At 35.8% G+C, this 15,921-nt stretch overlaps 1 protein-coding gene across 3 annotated transcripts in view; it reads left to right on the top strand.

Moving 5' to 3' along the window:
* Window positions 1-15,638, top strand: part of HACL1 (2-hydroxyacyl-CoA lyase 1) — a 30,286-nt gene extending 14,648 nt beyond the window's left edge. For all 3 annotated transcript variants that reach the window (XM_025043647.1, XM_006907294.3, XM_025043648.1), the window contains 8 exons: window positions 3,067-3,172; window positions 4,571-4,654; window positions 5,602-5,703; window positions 7,598-7,752; window positions 8,192-8,350; window positions 9,909-10,016; window positions 11,064-11,250; window positions 14,483-15,638. In XM_025043647.1, the coding sequence (XP_024899415.1) occupies window positions 3,067-3,172; window positions 4,571-4,654; window positions 5,602-5,703; window positions 7,598-7,752; window positions 8,192-8,350; window positions 9,909-10,016; window positions 11,064-11,250; window positions 14,483-14,515 (934 nt within the window). In that variant the 3' untranslated portion in view covers window positions 14,516-15,638. The remainder of the gene's footprint in view (window positions 1-3,066; window positions 3,173-4,570; window positions 4,655-5,601; window positions 5,704-7,597; window positions 7,753-8,191; window positions 8,351-9,908; window positions 10,017-11,063; window positions 11,251-14,482) is intronic.
* The last annotated feature ends 283 nt before the right edge of the window (window positions 15,639-15,921 follow it).

Here is a 15,921-nt window from a genome sequence, read left to right as displayed (position 1 = left end):
ACACAAACATTATCCCATAGGTCCCTGAATACCTGTTCAATTCTTTTTAATCCTTTTGTTTCTTATATTTTGTTTCTCTACTGAGAACTTCTATCTTCCCATTTATTTCCAGAGTATTTTTGTTTATCTTATGGAACATAGTTATAATGGCTGCTTTAAAGTCTTTTTTAGTAATTCTAACACCTGGGTCATCGTAGAATTAGCATCTATTCATTATCTTTTCTTTTGAGAATTGGTCACATTTTTCTGGTTCTTTGTGTATTGAGTAATTTTGGATCGTATCCTGGAATGTTGAATACTATGTTGTGAAATACCGGGTCGTATTGACATACCCTGTGGAATGTTTATTTTGTTTGTTTGTTTTAGCAAGCAGTTAGCCTGTTTAGGTTCAGATTGCAAGTTCTGTCTTCCTGTGAGCAGACGTTCCAGGACCACATCGGTTTCAAAGCCTTTGCTATACAATTCTGGTCTGTCCACATATGCCCAACCAAGGGATAGCCTCAGACATGTGCTGGTTCATATCTAGAGTTAGGGATTTCTTTTCCCTTTAAAATATAGCTCCCATTCCCCTTCTGATTTCCAAGAGTCCCTTTTCCTGGCCCCTGCTGCTGCTTTATTATACTGCACAACAGGGGCTGCCTTTGAGGTAAGGTGGCAGTAAAAAAGGAAAGATAAAAAATAAGTGGTTTGCCCCCATACTCTTCAGACAACAGGGGACCCTTTGCTCAGTTCTTCTTGTTGGAAAAAATGTTTTTCTTGGAATTTCATCTGTTTGAGAGTTACTGCAATGCTGCTGTGTAACAGGGCTGCCCTCGGAGCACTGCTGGGAGAGAGAGGAAGAGAAAAAGACAATCCCGAGCTTTTCCGTTGTGCTCTCTTGCTTGCCGGAGTCCATTTTCCTGAATCTTTGGCCAAAAAGACAGGGTTTCTCTCAAGGTATTTGCTGGCCTCCAGTTCTGCAGGTAGGGCTGCCCCGAGTCAAAGCCAGGAGAGGAGATAGATGAGGGGACAAAACCTTGGAAACTCATCCCCTGAGCGGGTCACTTCTTCGACTTCCCTTCCAAACCACCCACTGTTGTTTACTTTTCTGAATTCGCAGGTAGTTGTTTTTTTTTCTATTTCAGTGGCGAGCTAGGCTGTAGTGGGCTTACCCAATCATGGCTGGCACTGGACATGTCCTCTTTTTCAGTTTTTAAAACACACTTTTTGACGAACCATGTATTTTTTTCTTTTAATTTCTTGAAATTTATTATGAAATATTCTCAATATACAAATAAGAGAGAATAATTTAATGAACATTTATGTAACTACCACTCAGTTTTATCATCTGTAACATAATATTAAGTAATATGTCATTGCTTCAGGGTTTTTGTGTTTTTTTTAGGAAACAAAAATTCACTATAGTCCCCAGGATATCTTTCCTGATTCCAGTCACTCCCTCTCCACTGTTTACCAGCGTTATGCATTTGGTATCTTTCATATTGTCATGCACACATAAAATTAATTTTGAGGGTTTTTAAAATGTAATGTTTGCTATGCAATCTTTGTTGCTCATTTAATGCTATCTGAATAGATTACACCTTTTTTTTTATATTAGTATATATTGTACAGAAACCAATTTAATTCTTACACTTTCTAAAAAATATATAACATGGGTCGAGCTGACGTTTATCTTTGTTCCAGCTGAATTTTAAGAGATAATATTAATGACATTAATAGTATAAAAAAGATTGCAAGAGGCAATAATTGAATCAATAATTTCAAGGATTTTAGGGTATCTACAAGCAAATCTATCCTTCCGATGATAGTTTTTAACAGATAGTTTTTATCTGTTAAAAACTATCATTGTTTTATCTGTTAAATTGGGTCCCACAGGACCAATACAGTATACGAAGATAGCTTTTTTGAGTATATACTTGAAATGATAACTGAATGTCTGTGAAGAATAGGGTACACTATTGAAGAAGACAAAACCGAAAAAACAGATCCTCTATGACAAAAGATAGGAAAAAAAGAAACAGCTAAGAAGCAGAAAAGTGAGGGGGGAAATAAAAAACAACCCACAGCAATTATGATAATAAATTCTCCTGAAAAAAAGGCAGAGACATTTAGATTGAGTCACTAATGACAGTTAACACGCACTATAAAAGTCACATCTGAAACAAAATGATACAGCTTAAAAACTAGCAAAGATGTGTGAGGTACACAAAAAGAAAGCAAGAGCATCTGTGTTAATATCAGTATGGATATCAAAATAAAAATCATTAAAAAATTAGAAGTTATGACAAAAATATTAAGATCTATAAAAGAAAACTATTAGAAATATACTGGGTGTAGTATTTTTTTAAAGCAATTCAGAAATAGGAATCAGTCCTCTTAAAAATATCTGCTTGTAGAAATCAATATGAAGTGTGTATTAAGATTCAAGCATAAACATGTGCAATCCAATACTGTTAATAGCAAAAAAATCCAGCAATTGAGAAAAGGTTAAATAAATTTAATGTGTGCATTCAGCCAAATGCATAGCCTTTAATTGTATTGAAAAAGAACTTAATGACAAAGGAAAACATGTATGATAAGCACAAGTGCATGAGGCAGTATTGTATGAGTTCAACTGTGTAAAAATATACTAGCATAGAAAAAAAGACTAGATGAAAATATGCCAGGATATTAATAATAGTTTATAAGTTGATAGTACTATTGGGTGCTTTTGGTTTTTTCTTTATACTTTTTCTGCTTTTTCCAGATTATCTATGGTGGACTTGTAGTAATTTTTCTAATGATAATAAAGTAATAAATGAAACAGTGTAGATGTAGTCCTATGGTAATATTTTTCTACTTATTTCATCTTTTATATTACTATTTAAATAAAATGGCATCATAAATTATTTTAGTTTGAAAGATCAGATTTACCTACCATCAAATTCATCTGATTCTGAAGATTAATGTAATGAAGTTCCAAATTATTTAGACTTTTCCAAATACTTTAGAAATTAATTTTAGAATAATCCAAATTAAAAATATAGATATATTTTTTGTGTTACATCCTATTTTTCTTTTTAACAGGGCTTTGCAATTTGCTGATGTAATCGTGTTATTTGGTGCAAGATTAAATTGGATTTTGCATTTTGGACTCCCTCCGAGGTATCGGCCAGATGTGAAGTTTATCCAGGTACCTAGAGAAGAGAGAGCTTTTAAATCAGAGCTATCTATAGTTTATTGTTCTCCCTCTCAGCCATTACCAGCTCTGCTTTCTCCTTGGCTTTTATAGCGAATCATTATCTTTTTACAAAAGTAGAATTTTATAAATTGTCTAACATAATTACAGGTACCAAAGTAAGCTGCCTTTTCAAGCCTGTGAAACATAATGTGCCGCTAATCAGAAAACCTTTCAAAATCAAGTTTTAAATAGTTTGAAAAGCATAATTTGCCTCTTCTTTATAGTTTAAGTATATTGAAAAGTAGACAAAAGAGGTTTAGGTAGGATGGTAGCTGAAAACAAAGCATTGAGCATTGTTAGGGATTGAGTTGTTCTTTTATATGCCAAAACTTTTAAACACCCTTTGGTTGGAAATCTCTAAACAATGCTGCTTTTACCTGTGTCACTAAACGGTGTTTGGGATATTCTCCGACTTCCTTTTGAGGGCTCTTGTATCGTTATGATCCTCTTTATGAGCCAGTTTCTTCACTGGTGTGGAAAGTCCTGCCTACATAGTGGCACGGAAACCTGTTTGACCTACACAGACTTTGTATGGTATTTGATGATCTAGGTACAATTGCTGTTTTCTCTTATTTATGTTTTTATTTAAGGAGTTAACCTCTAATAATTCCTTTCCCCTGGGGACATTCAGAGCTAAAACCAAAAACAAGCATGACCTGGGTTGTACCTGGAAGACGCTGCCACTTCTTTGTCCCTCTTGGTTCCAAAATAAAGTGCAGCCACTTTGAGGTGGCTAAATTACTCCTCTTAACAGATGCCCTTTTCACTTGCCCATGTCCATCCAGAAATGGAGCTTTTGAGTACAGGGGAAGTAATCATGACATGCCCTAGGAGTGGTTCTCAAATATGGTTCCTGGACTAGCAGCATCAGCACTGCCTGGGAAACTTGTTAAGACATGGATATTTTGGGGCCCTACCCCAGACCTGTTGAGATCAGAAACTCTGAGGTGGACTCTTGCAGTCTACAGTTTTAACAAGCCTACTGGATGATTCTGATATATGCTCAAATTTGAAAAATTCTGCTCTAAATAGGAATTCCAGGGTAATTAAATAGAACCTTATTATTGGTTAGATTCAAAAATATAATCGATCAAGTCAGATGGGTTCCTTTGGGTATAATGGAACACTACCAAAATTTTACAGAATAGATTTTAAAATGGGGGAGAATGATGACGTTTTTGTACTAGCTGTATTACTCATAATTCCATGGATTTTTACTTTTATTAAGGAACTTCTTAAATATCAAATATTTATCATGTTATATGCACATAGTTTATTTATTCAACTTTAATTGAATTAAAGAATTTAAGAATAAACATGGCTTGCTCTTCAGTCTTGTCTCTTTTTTAGATCGATATCTGTGCAGAAGAATTGGGGAATAATGTGAGACCTTCTGTGACTTTGCTAGGAGACATAAATGCTGTCACGAAACAGGTAAGAGCTTTTGCCTGGGTTTTAATTTATGTGGATTGGTCTTTAGAGAATAGTTCTTTAAAATGTTTCAATCGTGATTCACTTGGTGACAGGTCTGATAACATCTATTTTAAACAAAACTTAGGCTATTCTTAAATATAACTTTGGAACTTGGTAAATCTAACTTCTTGTATATAGATCATTTTTATGTAAGTTAAACATTTTTGGAAGGCAATTGAAAATTTAAAGGCATTCAGTAGGCAAACAGTGATTTATTAAGTAGGATTCAGCTATCTGAAAAATTATAATATAGCTTCCAGAGGCACTGAACTTACAACCAAGGAGTGGCTTTATGTACTGGAAAAAATCTAATTTAGGATTTCTTCAGGTATTAGAGAGATTTTTACTCTTCAGAACTGTAATCAGTGATTTATTGAGATTCTTATAATTGTACATAATTTATATATTTCACTGTGACAAGAGATAAAATATAGGCACATTTATCACTTGATTTTGCATACAGATTGGTATTGTTATCATGATTATACAACATTAGGATGCAATCTCCAGTCACATTAAAACACTCTGAAACATTTGATCTGTATGTTGGAAGTCCCTTGGTGTTTGGGGCTGTTCGCCTTCCTGTAAGGGTTCTATGGAGGGGGTAGTTTTCCTTTTAGTGTCAAAGACGGAGAAGGGCTTAAGAGCCTCAGCCAGTGAGGTGAGGAGTAGGGAGTACTTTGCTCTGCCTTTGGGAATCCCAGGATCTGGCCGAAGTCCGCACTGACCCAAACAAAAACTTGCCCTGTTACCTATTTATCTTCTATCAGTTGTTTGCTGCCTAGAGGAAAAACAAAGAGTGTGAGTGATGTGAAGGACAGGATAATGTGTGTCTTTAAGGAGAGATTTTTATGTTAATACGATTTGTTTATTTTCAAGAAGGAAAGAAAATGTTTGTGGTTTTTTAGCTTTTAGAACAATTTGATAAAACACCGTGGCAGTATCCTCCAGAGAGCCAGTGGTGGAAAACTCTGAGAGAAAAGATGAAGAGCAATGAAGCTGCATCCAAGGTAATATGGGACCCACTGAAACTCAAGAACGCTTCAGGTTCACGGTTCAGTTCTGTTATGACATGGCATATGCATTCTTAGAAATCACGCCATGCAAAATCATGCAGTAAAACCCACTGGGCTCATGGGGAAAAAGATTTAGGGGGGAAAGCTGTCAACAACTTTGTGAAACATTAAGGTAGGAGACTAACAAAAATGGTGGCAAAGTCTTACGCAGTTCTGTACACATGACACTTTACCTTGAAAGAGGCTTGAAGTTTCCTGTGGAAGTGGGCATTGGAAGGGGTACAGTTTGGAAGTTACTGTGGTAGAAGGAGGGCAATCTGACATTGGACAGAAAGTTGTAAGAGCGTATGTTGATGGATGTGACATACTATCTTCAGTTTGACCTTGGCACCAAAATACAGTTATGGTCTTTTGGAGCCTTAAGTCCTGGGGTATGTTGGGGCATATTTTTCTACCTTTAAGATAAGTCCTTCAAGGCATTTATTTGTAATAGATAGATGCTTCATCAAAATTGAAATTTTGATCTAATGTATAGCCTTTTTTCTTTAAAAAAAATTTTAGCTTTATTGAGGTATGTTTGACATATAAAATTGAAAGATATTTAAAGGTACATCATGGTGGTTTGATAAACACATACATTGTAAAGGTAGTTGCCCTATCTAGTTCACATTTCTCTCTCTCTCTCTCCTTTTTTTTTTGGTGAGAACATTTATAGCTTTCTTAATTCAATTTGTTTTTACTGAAAATTCTTTTATGACTTCCTCATCTTACTTGTGGCTTTGCCTGATACCTGAAGGCTTTAGAAATTGTAGTAATGTATAAGACCACCAAACCATCCACTACTAGCATTAAAATGAGCCACTGCTGCAAGATTTGGCGTTTTCTGTTTAAAGTCTTTGTATATCGATAGTGTTTTCTCTCTGAATGTGAGAAAGGTCATTCCTGACCTTGTTTTATGTGTTTCTATGCATTTTGGTTCAGCTGAGTGTAGTCTTCTGTGTTCATGTATTTCTCATGGATGGAATGATGCATGAGCAAATATGAAATTCGAGTTATGCTCATATCGTTCCCTAATATAGCAGCCATCTTGGAATAAATTCCCATTTTCAAAACAAGCAGAATTAATTATACACGAGTCTGTCTTTCCTTGGAATTTTAATCAGTGACTGTTTCTCTTAGCAAGAGCCAGTCTCACTTCTATTTCCTTAGGGGTATGATTAATTCCTTCTTTTCTCTAGGAATCGCCTTAGTTTAAGATGGAAGGAAGTTGCCTCTCGTCTCTGGTGCAAGAGTATAGGAGGGCTGCTCATCCGTCTGGGGTGTAATCTCTGATGGGCCGAAGTAGGACAGGTGAAGCGATGCTGGGACAGCCCCACGTGGCTTTCTTCAGTTCAGACTCTAGAATAGTGGCTGAAGCAAATCTCTTTAACTTTCCACTGTAATTCTGACTTCATTTTTATTTAAACTTAGAGCCATACTTCAGATGAAAATATCCTAGAATAAAATGTTCACTTTTTCTAAGGCAGTGTTTCCCCTAAAAGTGCTCAAATAGGACTGTTTAGTTCTGTTTAACAGTGTTTCCAGCCGTTTTTACTATAGGACTTCTCAGTCTTTAACATGTTAATATGGATCTTCAGGAAGAGGGATATTCCCTGGCTTATTTGATTGTGTCCCAAATTGGGAGTGTGGGACCCATTTTTCTTAGCATGTCCCCCAGGACTGTTCATAGATTAGTTAGCTTCTCAGAGTAGTGATTGGTGGTCATTTGGGAACCTCATAGTTTTTAGTTGTTACCTGTTTCCAAATAAGTTTGATAGTAGCTTATTGGCAGTGTTTATTTTTATTATATTTCAATCTAATTTGATTATTTTTCTCTCTAATATTTTAGGAATTAGCTTCCAAAAAATCCCCGCTTATGAATTATTACACAGTATTCTTCTGTGTTCAAGAACAACTACCCAGAGACTGTATTGTGGTGAGTGAAGGAGCAAATACTATGGATATTGGACGCACTGTGCTTGAAAACTACCTTCCTCGTCACAGGTAAGTCTTCCAAAAAAGAAATTATGATGAATTATGTGTTAAATTTGAAACAATAGTGCAAATTAATAAAGTATTTGAGAATTATATGAGTTCAGTGTATAAAGTCTGAACAGTGTATAGGTCATGAGAGTATTCTTAAGTGAGGTTTTGTAGAGTTTTTATGCTTCGTAGGTCCTCGACATCATGTGATAATTTGTATACTCAGTGCTCTAAGAATATATTCTCAGTCTTTCAAGCAATCACAAGTGACTTTTTCTTCTTATTCTGCTGATCTTTGACAGATTAGTTCTTCACAGACTAAAACTTTATTAAAAGAAAGAGAATGTTTTTACTGTTCTTTATTTTTTTATGAACCATGTGAATACATCTAGATTTCTGCCAACTCTACCACCTGTGACATGCCCCAGAGGGTTTCATTTTAGCTTTATTCCCCCAATAGGCTTGATGCTGGTACTTTTGGAACAATGGGAGTTGGTTTAGGATTTGCCATTGCTGCTGCAATAGTGGTTAAAGATAGACACCTAGGACAGCGGGTCATCTGTGTGGAAGGAGACAGCGCATTTGGGTTTTCTGGCATGGAAGTGGAAACCATCTGCAGGTAATACGGCACCCTGACTCAGAGTATTTCTTTCTCCAAGATATGGAAAATTATACACAAGCCTCACCTGCCTAAGAAACGCTTACCAAATGTTAATCATGTGCCAGGTGACAGCACTGGGCTGTGTCCTGAGAATATTAGTATAAATAACGCTGGGGGTCTTTCTCATCCAAGACAGTGTGTTCATGATTTCTTTACTGCGTGCCAAAAACCTGTACAACTATTGGGTGTGGTTTTAAGGTCGTTGAAAAAAAAGTTCTGTCTGAGAAAAGCTTGTTTTCTGCAGGGAGCCAGCAGAGCTTGTGGTTAAAAGACGGCCTGTGGGTCAGATGGCTTGAATTTAAATACTGACTTGACCACAAAGCCAAGTGACTTGGGTTAAGCAATTTAACTAAGCTTCAGTCTCCTCTGGAATAGGAGGAGGAATAATAGTAGTTTCTACCTTAGAAGATGATCGTGAAGAACAAATGAGATAGATCATCTAGGTAAAGCTCGAGGTGACCGCTCTGTGAAGTGAGCTATTCAGATTATGTTTATAGTTGTGTGGATTCATGGGAAAACTCAGTAAGTTGTAGCTCTTACTATAGAAGTATGGGTTTTTTTTCTCCCTGATTATTTAAATTAGGAAAGCATTCTGTTCTTAGCCAGGGCTCTTATTAGGGCTTTTGGAAATCATATTTCGGGGCTTTCAAAGCTTTAGTATATAAAACTTACCAGATCGGAGGGAAAGTATGTGCCGGTTAAGAGTGTCTGTGTTGACAACCAAGTAATATACACATAAAAGGTCATTTAGGGGGAAGGCAACCTTCAAGAGAGTGAAGCCTTTCCCTTTGAGCATGGAGAGCAAATAGTTGCCACAATCCAGTTACATAACAGTATGCAGTTTAGTTTTTGTTTTTACAACTCATCTCAGAAATTATGTCTGTAGAAAATAAAGCCCATGTTCTTTTGTCAGTCTTTAGTAAAGTTTGATCAGCCTTTTTTTGGTCTTTACCATACCCATACTGTTTAGCACATTGTTAAATACTCTCTCTTTCTCCAATTATTACAGCAGGTAATGCTTTTCTAATTATGAGGGAAATGATTTGGGAGGGGAGAATGTTTGCTAGTCGCTTGTATACATCCCACAGCATCTAGAAAGTGCTGGTTGTCTATGAGGAATTCAGTAAATAGATACATTTCTAAAAGTACTTCGAGGCACCGTGTCGAAGTGGGGCTTCAGAGAGTATTAAGTATGGAAGGTGTCATTCTTATTAATACCGGAACCTTTGAAAACCGAGACTCAGTAATTTGCCCAAGGTTCATAGCTGTATAGTAGTAGGAGAACCTGGTGTACAAACCCCTAATCTTGTATTCTTCCTACTAGTCCATGGTATTTCTGTGAATGATTTGATATTCTTTTATTAGGATAACAAATGCTTAGTTTTTAGTCTTACCCTAATATTACAAAAAAAGTTTAGAGAAAGCCATCCATTTTTAAGTTAAAATTTCAGCCCAAAGAAAATAAATTGCTTTAGAACAAAGAATGATTTCCTTTATATTTTGCTGTCAATTTTAGGTACAACTTGCCAATTGTACTTTTGGTGGTGAATAATAATGGAATTTACCAAGGTCTTGATGCAGATACTTGGAACGAAATGTTAAATGTTGGAGATACTACTGTAGTGTAAGTAACCCAGAATAATGTGTATTTCCTTTCTCTCATCTATTTAAATCTCTTTAAAAAGTCAGCTGTATTGAGATGTGCTTCCATGATGTGAGTATTGCTTATTTATGTTGTCAGCCCCTCTAAAGGGCAGGAATCTTGTCTGTATGATTCCTCTTTGCACAACCATCCATGATTGGGCACTTCAGTAAATAGTTTATGATCCGGGAGCCACTGAAGACTCAGACGAATGAGTTTGCTAAGCCTTGTTAATGAAAGAGCTTATTGGAAAATGCTCCCAGTCCTGCTATTCCTATTACACCATGTAGGAATACATGTTTATATCTAGAGGTCTTCCTTCCTTTTACTACTTATCTAAATCTTGATCATCTGATGGCACAGCCAGACTGAGATGGTGTTGTAACTGGCTGTGTGGTGTGAGAGAGATGTGAATTTGTGAGTCAGCCTGGGGGTGGAGCAGGGTGTGGGTATGCCTCAGTGACTTCATTTTTTGTTTTGTTTTTTTTTGCTGTTTTTCATTAACCATTCCTTTTATAATTTATTTTAATAATATATATTATATGTATTATATATATTTATTATTTACATACATTAGGATGTAATGTATAGCACAGGGAATTTTATCAGTAATAGTGTAATAACTTTGCACAATGACAGATGGTTAACAGATATATCATGGTGATCACATCATAAGGTACATAAATGTCAAATCATTGTGTTTTATACATGAAACTAATACATGCCTGCTATACTCTGATAAAATTTTTAAAACACAATAGTGAAACCAATTGATTTCCTTATTTTAACTAGTCGTGTTTCAACAGCAACAGGTGACTAGTGGCTATTACATTGGATAGCACAGATATAAAACTTATCTATCATCACAAAAATTTATATTGGACTTTGCTGTATATGGACAGTTTAGTCTACTGGCATCTCAGTTTAAGTATTGGATATAAAAGTATGCCTTTCGGTTTATCTTAAATTTTTCCCATTATGTCAGAGGATGACTTTTTTTTCTTATTTACTTATGACCTCCTTTTTCAGGGCCCCTCCATCGTGTTTTCTGCCAAACTTACATTATGAGCAGATTATGACTGCATTTGGAGGCAAAGGGTATTTTGTACAAACACCAGAAGAACTTCAAGAATCCCTGAAGCAAAGCTTGGCAGACACAACTAAACCCTCTCTTATCAACATCATGATTGAGACACAAGCCACGCGGAAGGCCCAGGTAAACGCGATTGCTAAGCAAGAAGCATGAATGCACCTCCCCTCTCACCCCCAAAAGTATCTACCAAATAGAACTCAGGGTTGTTCAGAGAGTTCTTTCTAAACCATTTCTGAGTTTGGCACTTTCATTTGTTCAATAAATATTTGTTGAGATATGTGTTAGGTATGATGTGTCAGGTGCTAAGAATAGCATGGTGAGCAAAACCAGGGTCAGCTTCACCCCCCCACGGAGCTAACAGTACAGTAGGGGAGGACAGCCCAGTGACCTCACAACTGGATGCATTATGACAGAGTGAGGCAGTTGTGCTGAAGGAAAGGAATCTAGTTCTGAATGTATATACAGCAAAGGACTCTCTTTTATATTGGGGTCACAGGGGTGGCGTCTCAGAGGAAATAATGCCTAAACTAAGACCCAAAGGTTAAGTAGGGACAAACTCAGCAAAGCAGTAGGGGAAGAGATGTGCAAAGGCTCTGGCAGGGGGCAGTATGGCAAGTCTGAGGAACTGAAAGAAAGCCAAAGATGCTAGAAGACAGTGAAGGAAGCACAGTGAGAGAGAAACTACAATAGGACGACTTGTGCAATTCCGTTCAAAATTAGTTACTTTGGCCTCTAAAGTAAAACTATAGTGTAGATTATAATGACAAAATAAACGATCTTCTTTCTTCCCAGGTTAAGTTGCTTTTCATTCTTAATTTTGTTCTCTGATCCTGGTCCTGCCACTTGCTCTCTTATATACGTGTCCTCCATACTTTCAAATTGTGTATCAGCCATTGTTTTCAGAGCGGGTAATTTTTTCAGTTAGTTTCGTCATGGTTCTTTATACACATATCTGCTGTGAGATTTTTTTTTTTTAAACAAGGCAGTAAGCAAATTCTCACACTTTGCAAAAGGAACAGATTGGAAATATAAAACAGCCAGAAAACAATTAGCAAAGCAACAAAAAGTACATACCTATCAATAATTACTTTAAATGTTAAGTGCACTAAATTCTCCAATCAAAAGACGTAGGGTTACTGAAGGGATCAAAAAAGAGGACACATCATTACGCTTCCTACAAGAGACTCACTTGACATGTAAAGACACACACATACAGAAAGTGAAGAGATAGAAAAAGATATTCCGTGCAAATGTAAACCAAAAGAAAACTGGGGTATTTATACTTACATCAGACAAAATAGATGTTAAAACAAAGATTGTAATAAAGACAAAAAAGGGCATTACATAACGATAATAAGATCAATCCAACAATAGGATAGAATATTTGTAAATATTTAGGTATCGAACATAGGAACACCTAAATATATAAAGCAAATATTAACAAACTTTAGGGAGAAATAGACAGCATTACAGTAATCACAGGGAACTTTAACACCCCATTTACATCAATGATAGATCATCCGAAAATCAATAAGGAAACATTAGCCTTAAGTGACACGTTAGACCAAATGGACTTAACAGATGTATGTAGAACATTTTGTCCAAAAGCAACAAAATACACATTCTTTGCAGTGCACATGGAACATTCTCCAGGATAGATCATATTTTAAGTCACAGAACAAGTCTTCATAAATTTAAGAAGATTGAAATCGTACTAAGCATCTTTTCCAACCACAATGGTGTGAAACTACAAATTAATTACAAGAAGAAAATTCACAAATATGTAGAGAGTAAACAACATGCTACCAAACAACCAACTGCTCAGGGAAGAAGTCAAAAGAGAAATAAAAGAATACCTTGAGACAAATGAAAATGGAACACAACATACCAAAGCTCATGGGATGCAGAAAAAGTAGTTAAGAGGGAAGTTTATAGCAATAGATACCTACTCAGAAAACAAGAAAAATCGCAAATAACCTTACTTTACACTTCAAGGAACTAGCAAAACAACAGTTAGTACAGTAATCCACCCTTATCCACAGTTTTGCTTTTCATAGTTTCAGTTACCCTCGGTTAACTGCAATCTGAAAATATTAAATGGAAAATTTCAGAAACGAACAATTCAGAAGTTGTAAATTATATATGAGTAGCATGATGAAATCTTGTTCTGTCCCACTATATCCTGCATGGGACATGAATCATCTCTTTGTCTAGAGTATCCATGATATATAAGCTACCTGTCCATTAATCACTTAGTAGCTGACTTGGTTATCAGAGTGGCTGTCTGCAGTATCACAGGCCTTCAAGTAGCTCTTATTTTACTTAATAATGCCCCAAAGCCATTCCCATAACTTTTATTATAGTGTATTGTTATCATTGTTCTATTTTATTTGTAGTTAGTGTTAATCTCTTACTGTGCCTAATCTATAAATTAAACTTTATCATAGGTATGTATGAATAAGAAAAACTTAGTATAGATAGGGTTCGGTAGGATCCACAGTTTCAGGCATCCACTGGGGGTCTTGGAATGTATTCCTCTTGGATAAGGGTAGACTACTGTATTCCAAACACACATACACAAAATAGATAGTATTGAGAACTGTGTTAGTCATAGGAAAGCCCTAATGAATTGTCTTCTCTCTGCTAGTGAATTCACCCTTCTAATGATCTGCATCTAATGATTTATTCTCTATGTTCTCTATGAATTTAGGAGTGTTCCTGCAGAAATACAAGGTCTTATCTCTTCCTTTATAATTCCATGAGGATTATTTTTATATTTCTTACGTCTACCTCTTTGACATTACTTATCCCCATTCCAGTAGAATTCTGCACATAGTTTCCAAGCTGTTAATTTTCATCAGTTGTCTTGTCCATCTACTATTTGTTATTGATTCACACTGAAGGCTGGCTGCTTCCTGTTGTAATAATCGGGAAGACCTAATCTCTGCAGTCACCTATGGCAGAGCCACATGAGTAGGACGGCGTTAGTCCTAGGAGAGACTTCTGTGCACTGCCCTTCCCACCCAGGTTTTTAGACCTGGGAGCTCTGCCCTTCTTCGGGACATCTTTATCACCTGTCTTCTTTTGAATGTACTTCTGTTTCTTTCAGACTCTATTAATGGGAGAGGACCCAGAAAGTCATTTTAGGTCGTTTCATAGGACAAGACAAAAAGGTTCACTATGGGTTTTTACCTCCTTTTTGGGAAAAGCACTAGACCAAAGACAAACCTTATTTACCACCATTGTGGTAAACATGGTTAAAATTGGATTTGTAGATTTTAGAGTAAGCAAAACAGTGAGGATATAGTTTAAGATAATATTTCTTTTGACTGAATGTTGTCTTTTCTTTTTCTAGGATTTTCAGTGGCTGACTCGTTCTAATATGTAAATAAAGGTGCCAATCAGTGACCTTGAGGAGTTTTCTCTTTCCTGTAAGATGGAATTTTATTTTCCACGGCAAAATAACTATGTTAAAATTGTTGCGCAAAGAAAAAAAAAACATTTCTAAATGACATTATATAGTAAAGTAATTGATTAAACACAGAACAAGTTACTAGTATCCAGCCACAGAGATAACCATTCACAGATGAAAAAGAAAGGGTTTTGTTAAATAATAGCGTTGTAACTGCCTAACCACCAAGTTAACATCAGTATCCTTTTGATACATACATTCTTAAAGTGACATATCTTTTAAAAACATCTGAAGAAAAAAGCTCCAAGAATTTTGTAATGTAGAGGCATGTTCAGTAAGTCAGAGTACACAGGCTATTTCTACTTCATAGTTTATTTGTTAACTACTTTGTACTTTAGTCTCCCCAGTATTTAGTGGGGGATGTTCTATACTTTTTGAGTTGGGGTTTTGTTTGTTTTTTTTTTTTGTTTTTCTGGAGAGAACTTATTGAGCCAAAGGAAAAGTCACACCCAAACTAATAATTTTAGGGCATATTTGAATTAGCAACCTTAGTTTGTGTGTACCACATTGAGACCAACAGAGTCAACAGCCTTAATATATAAAGAACGCTTATAAATAAAAATATTAGTGTACTATACAACAATGAGCAAAGGGCATGAATGTATAATTAACAGGAAAAATACAAATGGCCAATAAAATTATGATCATGAGTAATGAATATGTTAGACTGGAAAACCGTATTTTTACCTATTGATGCGGCAAAGCACTTTTTAAGTTATAATTCTCAGCGTGTGTGAGGGTGAAGTGAAACGGGCACTGCTGTGCTATGGCGGAAGTGGAAACTGGTGCTATATTTCTGTAGAATAATTCTAGCAGTGCTTGTTTTGGAATCTTAAAAATGTTCATACCCTATAACTTTGACCTAGTAAGCCTGTCTAGAGAATGTATTCTAAAGAAATAATAAAATACTTGGTCACATATGTATGTATAAGACCATTCAGCGTTAATTTTAGGAACAACCCCAGTGTTTCATAGTAAGATCTTGGTTGTATACATTACGATCTGGCAACATCATAAAATAAAAATTGTGTTACAATTATTAACGAAAAATAATCACCATAGACTATTACGTGAAAAAGGGAAGCTACAAAATGGTTGGGTCCAAGTCAAGAGACACACCTGTACGCGTGCACACACATACAAGGAGGAAGAAGACAGGAACAAAATAAACCAAAATTTTAACGTAACTTGGTGATGAGATTATAGGTAATTTTTATTTCTTTTTCATTTTTTTTCCTTTTACAAAATTTTCAAATAATTTTGTAATTTTTATGACTAGAAACAGACATTGCAGGCATGCCCCCATTTGATCACACTTTGCT

This window comes from Pteropus alecto, unplaced genomic scaffold, assembly GCF_000325575.1.
Source record: "Pteropus alecto unplaced genomic scaffold, ASM32557v1 scaffold92, whole genome shotgun sequence".
Lineage (NCBI taxonomy): Eukaryota > Metazoa > Chordata > Mammalia > Chiroptera > Pteropodidae > Pteropus > Pteropus alecto.
This window is presented reverse-complemented; position numbering and strand designations above follow the sequence as displayed.